At 40.0% G+C, this 13,479-nt stretch overlaps 3 protein-coding genes across 3 annotated transcripts in view; 2 read left to right on the top strand and 1 right to left on the bottom strand.

The window, feature by feature from the left end:
• LOC148955949 (uncharacterized) overlaps positions 1 to 9,314 on the top strand; it is a 10,594-nt gene extending 1,280 nt beyond the window's left edge. The window contains exon 2 of the mRNA XM_089085675.1: positions 9,056 to 9,314. Coding sequence (XP_088941801.1) covers positions 9,056 to 9,314 — 259 coding nt within the window. The remainder of the gene's footprint in view (positions 1 to 9,055) is intronic.
• LOC148955943 (E3 ubiquitin-protein ligase ubr3-like) overlaps positions 1 to 13,479 on the top strand; it is a 230,048-nt gene that overhangs the window by 176,942 nt on the left and 39,627 nt on the right. The window lies entirely within an intron of this gene.
• LOC148955948 (E3 ubiquitin-protein ligase UBR3-like) overlaps positions 1 to 13,479 on the bottom strand; it is a 263,283-nt gene that overhangs the window by 34,306 nt on the left and 215,498 nt on the right. The window lies entirely within an intron of this gene.

A 13,479-nucleotide genomic window follows, 5' to 3' on the forward strand; every position in this document is an offset into this window, starting at 1 on the left:
CTGTCTTACAACTTTATTTTTTAAAACAATAAAAAACTTTAGCGTAAAGAGCGAGGCGTTGAGGAGAGGACAGTCCCTTTCATATACGGAATAATTTCTGTTCGTTTTAAGTTTTAATGTCGCTCCTTACTTTCAGTTTAAAAAACTTGTTTTTTTTATTTAATTTTTCCAAGATCCGAAGTTCAGGACAGAGCTTTTTACACTTAACAACTCTTATGTATCATTAACATGTTATTTGCGTTATAATTCTGTTCCCAGTAGCGGATTCAAAGCGTTTTTTTTTTATGAAAGCCTAGTTTTATTTGTTCTTACACAAAGTGTTCCGTCATCTGTCATGGATTTTGGAGCCACCATTCAAATACGGATCAACAGCAATATCTTGGGGGGGGGGGGATATGACAAGGGCTCCAACAATTGACAACCAAATTGACAAATTTATTAAAGAAAAGAAGTAAAAAACAGAAAGAAAAAATGGAATAAGGGTGACAGAAAATCTTTGGAGGGGGACAGGGTCCCCCTGGATCCGCCCCTGCCGCCATCAAAATTATACTATGCTGAAATCAGCCACGTAGGCTACGGAAAAATTTTTCAGGAATTGGAGAATAACAAAAGAACTAATATTATTTAATGATTTGAATAAGAAGTACCCAGAAATTCGGAAAAGTTTAGAATTTTTGAATTTTTTGAATTTTTTTTCGAAATTCCCTTAGGGATGCACTGCCTGGTATAGGGTATTTTTATTGCTATTAGGCTGACAAATTTACTCTTCTTATCCAAAAATACTTAAAAACATTGAAAATATGGAACTTGAGATTGCTGCACTTGAACACAAAAAGTGTTGCATCAACATGCAACATAATCACTGGGAACTACAATTTGAATAACTGCGTAAGTGACGTACCTTTCAAAACCAAGGGCAAGACTCATGCATTTAATATTTTTTTAAAACAAAACTTTGTGGCATAGTTGCATTTAGTTCGTTATCACATAGAGAATTCGGTCATTAGTAATTGATAAAAAGTCTTCAAAAAAATTAAACGATGCTAGAATGGCTATCCTAAAAAGAAATTTCCTTTTCTTTAAAAGTCTTTTAAATTAGCCAAGTTAGGACGGTTTTATCCCCGGTAAGGGTCATTGGCGGAAGTTATGTATGGTTACCCAAAAAATAACTTTCCCTTCTCTTAAGGCATTCTAAGTTAAGGTTTATGTTTACCATGTTTTCGGTAAAGCCGCGTACCGGTCTTACCGGTACGCGGTAAGATCGGTAAGACCGGTCTTACAGCGTTTTATATTACCGCGTTTATGTTTAGACCGCGTACCGTCTTCAAGTCTCAACGAAAGACAACAAATCGGTGATGGTTTTATTCGGGACAGGATAGACTCATTGGCGGATTTAAAACTTTTCTCAAGCTCTTTTAGAACTGCATTAGCTAAATTTCCCTTTTAGCAGAGGGTCAGTAGTCCCACCAGGGACGGATTCAGGATTTTTTTTTTTGGGGGGGGGTGGGGCAAAATAGGTTGATCCGAAAAACTTGCGTTATGAGCAAGTTTAATTAACGCAAACTTGAGTTAATTAAGTAAATTACACTACTTTGGACTACGCTAGAGGGGGGCTCCCCCCGCGCCCCCTGGATCCGCCACTGCCTCCCACTGAGACAAATTAAGGTACCTTTCTGTTAAACGGGACACACTCAAGAATTATGTTGTGTAACACCTAACAGAAACCAGTTCCCATTCCTGGATCGGTTATGATTTGCTTATTTTGAGTGGGAAACTCAAAATAAGTGAGAAACTCAATATGATTTGCTATACACTGTCTATTAAAAGGATTTTATCCTTATTTTGAAATTTTATTTTATCGTCATGGAAAGGCAGTGTGGTCTCCGAAATTATCTAGACTAGGATGTAGGTTTACTTTTTTATTACATATCAAGGAGACACACTTGTGCCTCTTTAAAGAGGCGACCCACCACAATGTTAAGCGATTTCTGGTCCTAGAGGTCGCAGAGAGACGACGGTGATCGCATTTTGTAGCCCAAGCTCAAACTAAGAAACGTGCAAATTTTTATCCTCTTCTGACTTTATCTTCACGGGGTAAACTGGGCCGGAAGTTTCGACCCTCCCACCACAGCCCCCCTTTAACGTTGTCTGATTAGGCTGAAACTTAGAGGTTAAGCTTTCCTAGGGCCCGGGAGCTTATCCTCGAAATTTCAGCTGAATCCGATCACTCCTTCCCTGTTTTCCAAAAACCCAGATATAGCCACTTAATGTTCATTTCTCTTTTTTTTTTATTAGCCACGCATACAGGCCACAGTTAGCAACGGATCCAGGTGAATGAGGACTCATTCGAAGCGGAATTTGACCTGTTAGGGCCTTTTGATATTTTCAGACCGAAAAAATTATCCCCCGAATTTACAATTACGAAAAACCTCGTTTTCCTATAAGAGCCCATGTTAAATTTTCCCACCACAGCCCCCCTTTAACGTTGTCCGATCGGGCTGAAATTTCAAGGATAAGCTTTCCTGGGACCTGGTAGCTTATCCTCGAAATTTCAGCTCAATGCGATCACTCCTTCCCTGTTTTCCAAAAACCAAATATCAAGTTTTGTGGGGATTTGCTTACGCCAAAAATAGATTCTATAGACTAAAAATAATTTAACAATTGTCTCTGTGGTACAGTGGTCGCTACTCCTGACTGTCAGGCTGAAGACCCGTGTTCGATTCCCCGACAGAGGAAATTTTTGTATATTGAATTTAAAGTCTAAAAAAGAAACTATTTGATTTGAGTATTCAGGAATTAAAAGCCTTAACACAAGAATCTTCAAGAGCGGGGGGTTTGGAGGGCGGCAGCCCCCCAACTTTAACTCCTGACACGATCAGCTAACAGTTAGTCAAGCAATAATAAGTAACAAACTGTACAAAAATGTGCAGAAATTAATTGAAAAAAAAACTACGTTTTCTAAAGAGTTAAAGAGGCTGAGTCACAAGTTCGAACCTTAAAACGTACAGGGATTAGGAGGTACAGTTGGGGCTGCCGCCCCCAAACCCCCGCTTTCGCAGCCTTTAAATAAAAAAAAACCTTTTTTAAACTGAAAGTAAGGAGCCACATTAAAACTTAAAACGAACAGAAATTATGCCGTATATGAAAGGGGCTGTGCCCTCCTCAACGCCTCGCTCTTTACGCTAAAGTTTTTCATTGATTTAGATAATAAAGTTGTGAGACAGAGCCAAACTTTAGCGCAAAGAGCGGGGCGTTGAGGAGGGCACAGCCCCTTTCATATACGGAATAATTTCTGTTCGTTTTAAGTTTTAATGTCACTCCTTACTTTCAGTTTAAAAAACTTTTTTTTTTATTTAAAGGCTGGGAAAGTGGGGGGTTTGGGGGCGGCAGCCCCCCAACCGTACCTCCTAATCCCTGTACGTTTTAAGGTTCGAACTTGTGACAAGTTTTTTTTTTCAAATAATTTACTATATAGAGGTGGTTACGGGTTAGATTAGGTATTTAATATAATGCGTTCTGTGTGGCCTGCTTTTCACAATTTTTTGTCGTAGTTTCCATAATTTTGTCTATAAAGTGTTATATTATCATCATGTTTTGACATCTTTCATTAGGATTAACCTAACTTTACTCGAGTCCGTTCTGTTTAACAGACAATTGCTCAAATTAAAAATACCTTAGTACGACAAAACAGCCTTAGAACTTAAAAGGAAGAAGACGGAATTCGAGGGGTTTCCGAGTTCCAGAAAATGCTTAGACCAGGTGGCGCGGGTCAAGCGTGGTGGAGCTGTGCCAAGCGATACGAGGACCGTGCCAGGTATAGCGGAACTGTGCTAATCATGGCCTAACTGTGTGGCACACGTGGTGCTCCGGGAGGTATACCGGATGGCGGAAAGTTGGCGACCGCTGGATCAATTTCCGATTTTAGTCTTGCTGGAATAGTAAATCTGCAACAGGAGATTCAAAAATGGGCACGTACTTGCAGAGAATCGCTTGTTCTGGAGCATGAGTAAATATATAAACAAATGGGAAATTTCAACTACAAGAATTTGGGTACTGTTCTATTTTTTCGGGCTCTTTTATATAGTGCTACTTTGATTAATGCTAATGAACTAAGATAAAATAGGATGAATATATAATAGTTTAGAAACAAATTTGGGCTATATATTGTCACATAGAGGGGGGTGGGGGCAAAGCAAACATATATTAAATACGTAATCTAACCTAGGTACCTTTCCTCCCTAAACGCCAAAAAACAACAATTTAAATACAGTTCTTGCCTTTGTTTATATCCCAGAAGGCAGTGTAAACCTGTTTTCATCACCCGTCTCGATCTATTTCGTGACTGCTGTGTATTGCCGTATTCAAAAGAGTCCGGTTAATAGAACAGTACCAGAATTTGTTGCCATTATTACAGCAATTAGACTTCCTTTCTATTTTCGAAAACATAAATGTACCGAAAATAAGCAATTTAGCCGTATGTTATTTCCACTGATATTTAAGTTTGTATCTTTTTGTACATTTATCCCCCCCCCCCCTGCGCTATAATTAAAGAACGTCTAAAATTCCAAGAATACAACTTTACAGGAAATAATAAAAACGTATTGCTTCATCAGCATCAAAGCTTTGACCCTTTAGAAGGCTTTTGACATGAATAAATTGTCGAAACCCATTTATATGAACCCTCGTTCAACTTAACCCCGTCATTCAACTCAATAACGTCAACTCTTCGCAATTCAACCCCATTTAACTCAAATCCCTATTCAATTCAGCCTCTGCAACATGTTAGGTTGGGTTGGATGGAGTTGAGTTTGATGAAACTTAACAGGTTCATTTTGCTTTATGGTTCGCCTGCGTATGCAGCCTGTCCCAAGCCAGGATAAAGAGGGAGGGTTGGGCTGTGGGCTTGCGACCCACACCCGGGACCTCAAGGGCCTGCCCTCGGGGGAAATCCTAACAGCAACTGAAACATCCAGTCTGAGCCTCGGATTTTCGAACCACCTTTTGATGACGACCCCGGCATACCCAAGGACAAAATTTATGAATGCAAAACAACACCTCCGATTTAGTTTCTGGAACGTCCACACAATGTCTCAAGCCTCCAAGACTGAACAAGCGCTGAGAGCACTGGAAGATTACCATCTTGACCTTCTAGCTCTGTCAGAAGTTCGATGGCTAGGGTCTGAATCAAATAAACTGGATGGAGATGTGACCATTACACACAGAGGATAGCAGCAAAAGCGTGAATTCGGAGTAGCCCTATTGATGACAAAACAGACTTCCCAAGCTCTACTACAGTGGACACCGGTCTCACCTAGAATCCTGAAAGCCTGCTTCATCGGTGCGCATGCGAAACTGTCAGTAGTATTATGTTATGTATCCACCAATGACGCCACCGACGAATCAAAAGACGAATTTTAAAGAGCTCTCAACTCCGTGGCAAACGACATACCACGGCATGACATGGCATGTTTTCTAGGAGACTTTAACGCGAAAGTAGGGAACGACCGATCGTTTTCCCCTGAGGTTCTCGGAGAGCATGACCTGGGTCAGCGAAACGAAAACGGAGAACTACTTATCGACTTCGCGCTCCTTAACGACCTACTAATCGGAGGTACCCTATTTTCTCATCAGGATGTACACAAATATTCTTGGATATCTCCCGATGGCCATACCCGAAATCAGATTGACCATTTTCTTTGGAGCAGGAAGTGGAGATCAAGCCTACTTGATATAAGGGGATATAGAGGAGCTGATGTTGGCTCAGATCATAATCTGATGGCAGCAAAAATCCGCCTCAAATTGAAAAGAAATAGAAAAGCAAATAAGGCTCCCTTAAACCCAGTATTTGACTCGGAGAAACTGAGGTTGAGAGAATTCAAACAAGCCTTTAAACTAGAGATGCGGAATAGATTTGAAGCCTTGTCTTTACTAGATGATGCTGATAGCAATCAACACTGGAAAAGCATAAAGTTGTGCTTTCACAATGCCGCGAAGACCACCATTGGGTACCGCAAGAGTGCAAAAGACCAGTGGGTATCTGACAAAACATGGGAACTCATAGGGACAAGAAAAAAAGTAAAAGCATCCCTCATCCAAATGAAAACACCTGACCGACAGATCCTCAGAAACGATGAATACCGAGCCACGGAAAAAGCGGTAAAGAAGAGTGTCAAAGAAAATACCAGAGAAACCTGCAGTGGCGGAAGGAAGTGCAGGCAGAATAGGCGGCGGAGAGAGGTGAATCAAGAGCCGTCTATAAAATCATTAATGAGATTATCGGAAAGAAATCCTCTATTCAACATGGACCAGTAACAGACCCCTCGGGCATCCTAATAACACAGCAGTCTGACGTAAACGAAGTTTGGGCCAGTCCCTTCGAGAAACTGTTGAATAGACCTCCACCAGAGTATCCCCCAGAGATCCCAGCAACAACGTTGTTTTCACTAGATAGCATCCCGTAGCTGCCTCTGTTCCCTGAATGTATAGCTGCAGAGACTACGAGTAAAAAAGAATAGGTGCCTTTTGACGACCGGATCGCCATAAACATGATCAACGTAACGGCTATGATATTCCTACTGTTTTAGACAGTGATGTCCCCAGTAACCTGTACAACTGCCAAAGTACCTTCGGATTGGAAACGCAACACGCTTGTGAGGATCTTTAAGAAAGGCGATACGTCCTTCCCAGGCAACTGGCGAGGAATCTGCATGCTTTCCATAACTAGCAAATTGCTGACGCACATTTTACTGCAGAGAATCAGCCCGCAGCTCGACAGACACCTTCGCGACGAGAAACATGAATTCAGACCGAACCGTTCATGTGCAGACTTGATATTCACCCTAAGGCTACTGACGGAAGAAAGCAGAGAATGGCGCTCCAAAATCTATATGATATTCATCGATTTTGAGAAGGCATTTGACTCAGTAGACCGCCAAAGTCTGTGGAAGATCCTACTGCATTACGGAATCCCTGAAAAGATAGTTTCATTGATTGTTGCGTTTTATGAAGATAGCGAGTGCTGTGTAAAGACACCAGATGGCCAAACCCGTTTCTTCCGCATTATGTCAGGAGTTAAGCAAGGTTGCGTCTTGTCACCGCTACTTTTCGTAATTGTTATTGATTACATACTGCGAAGTACAAGCACAGACGGAATCCAGCTGAATCCAGAAACACGTCTGAGTGATGTAGACTTCGCTGACGACATCGCCGTCCTAGAATCATGCAAGCAAAGACTCCAAGAACTCCTCGACAAAGTGAGGGAGAGAGGCGGCCATGTCGGCCTAAAAATGAATAATGAGAAAACAAAATGCATGGCTACCACAGATTCACCCCTGAGCATCACTTGCGAAGACCAACACATAGAGCAAGTTGTCCATTTCAAATACTTGGGAAGCATAATAGAAAGTACCAGATCGACCACAAAAGAAGTGCTCACAAGAATCGGCCAAGCCAATGGGGCCTTCAATAGATTACGGAAAGTATGGCGGTCCCAAAGCTTCTCTATACAGCTAAAGCTACGACTCTTCAATAGCAATGTTATGCCAGTGCTGCTTTACGCTGCCGAAAACTGACACCTGAACCAGGAACAAGAGCGAAGAATACTTGCTTTTGAAAACACATGTCTCAGAAGAATTCTCAACATCCGTTGGCAGCAGAGAATAACAAACCAATCCATTTGTGACAAGACTGGCCAGCCTCTTGTGACATATATCATAAAAGTCTGCCAATGGAGATACCTTGGCCATGTACTACGTATGGACAATCTCCGACTACCAAATGCAGCGCTCCATTGGCCGCCATCGGGTCCACGCCGCAGGGGCAGACCCAGAAACACCCTGCGTCGAACGTACCAGACAGATCTCCGTAACCTGCACACATTAATCCAACCTCAGTGGGAGGACACACTTGCAGCAGCAAACCGGCGGGAAGACTGGCGGCTCCTTTTTGATGCCCTAGGTGCCTCTGGAGGCACAGGTGGATCTAAGGTCTAAGGTAAGGTATACAAATAACCATGCAATTTTTACTCAACTTTTTTTTCAGGGTATATTGTTTTTTGTGGTACCTTCTTTTATCAAAAATGGCCAAAGTTGGTGTGATATCCTGAAGTTGGATATCACAACTTCTGAAGTTGGAAACTGATTCATTTACAAACTAATATAAAATGAACATGAGTTATAAGAAACACCAAGGGAAGGGAACAGAACCCCTTATAAAAGACGACTGCAACCCCTTGACTCTCAAGCAATAATCCCTTCATTGAAAAAAAATCCTCTTTCTCTTCAAACCTTTTTCATAGTAAAAAAGAAACTGTAAATATTAAATAATGTTTCTTCGTTCTGAAAATACTTCTTTGATCTATTTTAAATAAACTATTGTGCTAAGCCTCCACAGCCAGTTGGAATATTAGAATACAATTTCCATAACTCATCCTTGTGTTGGATTTACGGCGTTCTAGGGTTATAACAGGTGCATTTTTTTAATCGATTCGGAAATACCACGAAAAAGGATCTGATAGTTCTTTCCCCTTTTTTTCTGCAACTTCCATATAATCCAACTGGATTTGGTGAGTTGACAAATTTACCCCTCCCCCCGAACAACATCCTTGGTAAGACCCTGGGTCACGGAAGTCCCCAAAAATATGTTATAGATGACAGGGTTGGAATTTCGAAGATGCATGAATTTGAAAAAAGACAAAAACAGGTAAATTAAATGAATAATAAAGAATAACATATAAGGAAAAGCCCTAAACAATTCTGCGATTTCAGGAGATAAGGGCTCGTACGTGCCCACCCTGCCTACGAGTCTGGGGTAGCCCTATTTGTTGTCATGAAAAAGTAAGCGTGTTTTTAATTGGAAGAGAGCTGAAATTTCTATTTTGAAACCCCATAACAGCACCCCAAATCATGTTGATAATGACTTGCTGAAACACCAGGTCTCCACACCTACAGATTTAGATAATTTGGCAACTATAATCATTCATTAGTCAAACTAAAAAACGCCTACAGTTAAATTGAGAAAAACGACCTTCCCAGTAAGAAATTTCACTTTTTTTCAGGTTATATCAGCAAGAAAGGGATCAAATTGAGAAGCTAACCTTGGAAGATTTTGCCCTAACTATTGTATCGCACTCAACCACTTCAATTCGTAGTCTTCTCTGGCAGTTACATGACTCAGTCCTTCCTGGGCCCTTCTCGCTAGAATGGACCTCACCTCCAAATGGCACCAGTATAAGGGGAAGAAGAAGGATACGAAAAAGACGCTTTATACTGGAGGGGATATTCCATCAGTTCAAGAATTACTTAGAGGTTAATTAATTAGATAATCCAGTCAGTGATCTAAGTCCCCTATTTTTGCCATATAGGCCTACGATTCTGATTCCGTAGCAACCTAAATTTTCACAAAAACATGTATTTAATTATAGGGGCCTTAGTTCAAGTTTCTTAAATCTGGGGGGGGGCACATTTGATGACCACACATATATCCAGGGGGCATCTAGACTCAGGCACTCTCGAAATACTAGATTTTTCAAAATTCTTGGAACTTCTACTTCAAACTATCAAAAATATTTTTTTTTGTTATTGCCCTTCAAAAAAAGAAAAATCGTATGTACGTGCCAGACACTGATACCTCTAATTATGGACTTGGTTCATTATGCTGCTCAGAATCATCAAAATACAATTAAGCTGTAAGTGTGGGCAATCAACATCAACGGGAGCACATGATTAAGAAAAAGTTCATTGGCCCCACTCACGCTCACTTTGGTCCCATCCAGTAGCCGATAATAACGATTAGACCCTTCATGCATGACTATCAACGGGTATTTTACTAGTAAATTGAAAAAAAAAAAGATTTATAAAACTTCTAGAAAGACAACTTTGGTATAATAAACTTTGACTTTCTTCCAGCAAAAAGAAGTTCGGAGCGATAAATGAGCCAGGCAGAATAGTTCGAAACACAGGTGGACATACCTCTTGGGGGGGGGGGGTGTTCAGAAGGTTTGTTCTAAGGTAGGAGGGACTAAAAGACCAAAAATACATTCTAAGGTTCGATTATTTGAAGTTTTCCTAGAGGTCTTTCAAACCTATCCGGAACGGGGAGGTCCCTAGTCCCCCTTGCGTTCACACATATTAATAATTGAATGAATAATAGGTAATAACCGACTGTAAAAATGAGTGAAAATGACAGTATAAAATGAGGAAAATCTGAAACTGAAACATTTCGGAGAAGAACCAAATATCTAAAGATGAAATATGTCTATTTCTGCTCGAAAAATCTCTCAGGGGAGCTAAATGATGAACGGGGGCATTGATTCCCCTCCTAGATTCCTCTCCCTCTTGGTTTTAATAATAATTCTTTTGGGGATTTGTCTTTGAAAAATGCCAATTTTTGTTATTTTCAGTGAAAAAAATGGTGCCTTCTAGATTCTGAGCAACTCATTCCCTCCCTCCTATTTTCCAAGAGTCGGCACCCCTGTCCTCTTCCAAGCCTAGAGGAGGTAGGTATTTAAAGCATTTGGTACCTTGATCTGATTGTTAAATAATAGTCAGGTTTAAATTATGCAATTTCTACTCCTAATGCAAACTGTCCTTTATGGATTTCTAATACTTCTAAAAGTAATTATTTGTGAATAAATGAAAAGTTTTTAGGTTTTTGATTATTATTTCAAGTGTTATGGATAATGGAAACTTAGTTTCGGCACTGGGCCGTGCGGCAGACGATTGGGATAGAACATGAATGTTGAAAATACAACTAAAATGTGAAAAAGCTTAAATGAACAATATACTACTCCTTCATCAGTTCACGAAACAAAAAATATGTTAGAGAATTTAAAAATTGTGTGGGTTCAATACAAAGTATTATTTCATCTGAACTTTCATCCAAATTTTTGAAATTATTATTATTATTATTATGTTTATTATTATTTTACAAAAATATAAATGCAACATAAATTTTTCAGCAAAACCTTCCACAATTGATAGCCGCTTAAGTGGGAATTAAATATAAAAAAAAATCTTCAACTGAGAGTAAGGAGCAACATTAAAACTTAAAACGAACAGAACTTCTAACGTTTATGAAGGGGGCTGCCTCCTCCTCAACACCTTGCTCTTTACGCTGAAGTTTTTTAGTACTTATGAAAAAAGCTTCTTATTGTTCAAATTAAACGACCCTTGTGTTTAAGGAGTCGTTCTTAAAGAACTGGGACAAAATTCGAACTTTAGCGTAAAGAGCGAAGTGCTGAGAAGGAGTCTAGTTTTCTAGTTGCCGTCCAATCTTTATGGTCACTTCAAAAACAGCACTAGAACTTTTAATTTCTGTTCGAATGAGCCCACTCACGATTTTTTAGGACCACTGGGTCGATACGATCAACCTTAGGTGAAAAAAACAAATAGACACCCATCTGTGATCTTTCTCCTGGCAAAAAAAATCCACATTTTTGCAGATATAAGCATGAAACCTCTACAATAGGGTTATCTGATACGCTGAACTTTATAGTGTGATTTTCATTAAGATTCTACTGCTTTTAAGGGATTTTTTCTCCTTTTTCCAAAAATAAGGCAAATTTTGTCAGGCTCGTAACCTTTGATGGGTAAGACTAAACTTGTATATTTGAAATCAGCATAACAAACTGATTCTTTTGATAAATCTATTGGTATCAAAATTCCGTTTTTTAGAGTTTCGGTTACTATTGAGCTGGGTCGCTCATTACTTACAGTTCGTTACCACGAACTGTTTGATTCAACTGTACTTAGTACTGGCTGATTAGTTTCATACATGAGTAAAACAAGAGCGTAGTTTCACTGTCATTTAGAAGTGTTAGTAGCTAGACTATTTTCTGACAAAAAAGAAGTAACAGGTTCCAGACATTACGGACTAGTTATTGCACCATATAGAAGTTAGATACACTATGCGTATACCCGGAAATAGGGTAACCGGTAGATACCTACCGGTATCTTGAGAAAGTTACCAAAAAAGACGAAAAACCGATGAGTAAAAAAAACGAAAGAAAGAAAGAAAAAAACTAAATTGTTATTTCTGAAAATACAAGTTAAATCTTAGGTAAATGATAAAAAAGGGGTATTTTTTACCATCCAAAATCAATTCAACTTATGTGTAAAAACTTATGAGTTGAATTTTTCAAGCAGGGGGTATCTGGGGGAGGGGCCCTTCAAAATCCGACAATTTTCCAGAATCTCTGATCACTTCTTATTAGCCCGGATTTATATCATCGAATGATTTTTTTTTTTATTACTGCCCCCCCCCCACCTCCGAAATAATAATTCCTACGTACATGCCTGCTTTGAGGCATGCCCCTTGGGCCATGGGGATTTCGAATTGCGCGGTGGAAGAAGGTTAAAAGAAAGGACCGAGTGGGAGGGATTTCGAGGTTTGGTACTTGCTGCCTCTGATCAAGCTTAAGTTCTGAAAGAAAAAAAAACCTTTACCTGGGAAGATTTAAAAACGAAAACAAGAAAAGCACAAAAAAAAACGAAAACAAGTATTCTGGGCAGAGAAGTGGCAAAGGAAAAATCAGAAAGAAATAAACTAAAAAAATGGAAATGTAACGTCATGATCACAAGCGTGTGAGGGCCAAAAATCCAAGCTGTAGACCAAAACGAGCGGAGGGAGGTGAAATAAGGCTATATTTGCAAGGACTGTCAAAATTAACGGACTAGTTAATTTTGATACAGTTCTGTTGTATCGGACTGTACAAAATTAACTAGTCCTGTTTGCCCCTCGCGATGGCGAGGGGCAAACTAGGGTCTCGGGGGGAAGGGGAGCCAAGGTCTGGGAGAAACATTCGCCCCCCTGCCCCATAGCAAAGTACACCCCTGCCCCATAGTAAAGTACGCCGCTGCCCCAAAATCACTCGAATTTTGTGTTGTTTCCTATGATCTCTTATATCATCTGTAAAATTTGCCGTTTTTCTTTTTTTTTTCTTTAGTTTTTGCGTTAGGAATGTGTTTTCCCTTGCCGTCTTACATTATAGTGTCGACGTCAGTAGCATTGAAATCTAAGCATGGGGGAAATACTACTGGGAGATAATGTAAGTATCTCCCAGTAGCAGGTCCTCAACAGGGGCTTCGGTCATGTTTAGGACCGAAGCCCCAACAAGATGATGGAGGCGACAAAAACCCCAGAAAGCAGGCTTTTGATTAGTTTCCTATAGACCTGGTTCAACCCTAGGTTGCCTATACATAGCAAGACAAAAACCACGATTTGGACTGGGGGGGGGGGGGTCAACTCAGGAACATGTTTTGGAAAGGGGTATAAAAGTTTTAAAAATGCGGAAAACAGGCCAATTATTTGGAAGATATAAGGAGTTACAGGAACAATTCCGAAGTCATGAGATTTCAAGAGAGGGAGGACAGGAGGATCCACGTATGTGAAGTATTATTGTGTGAAAATTTACCATAAAATCACATTCTTCTTCACGCGAATAGACTTCTTCTATGCAAATGAACATGAATTTTTTTCAAC

The sequence above is a fragment of the Artemia sp. Qi Xiang Cuo genome, chromosome 1 (assembly GCF_049724085.1).
Source record: "Artemia sp. Qi Xiang Cuo chromosome 1, ASM4972408v1, whole genome shotgun sequence".
Classification (NCBI taxonomy): domain Eukaryota; kingdom Metazoa; phylum Arthropoda; class Branchiopoda; order Anostraca; family Artemiidae; genus Artemia; species Artemia sp. Qi Xiang Cuo.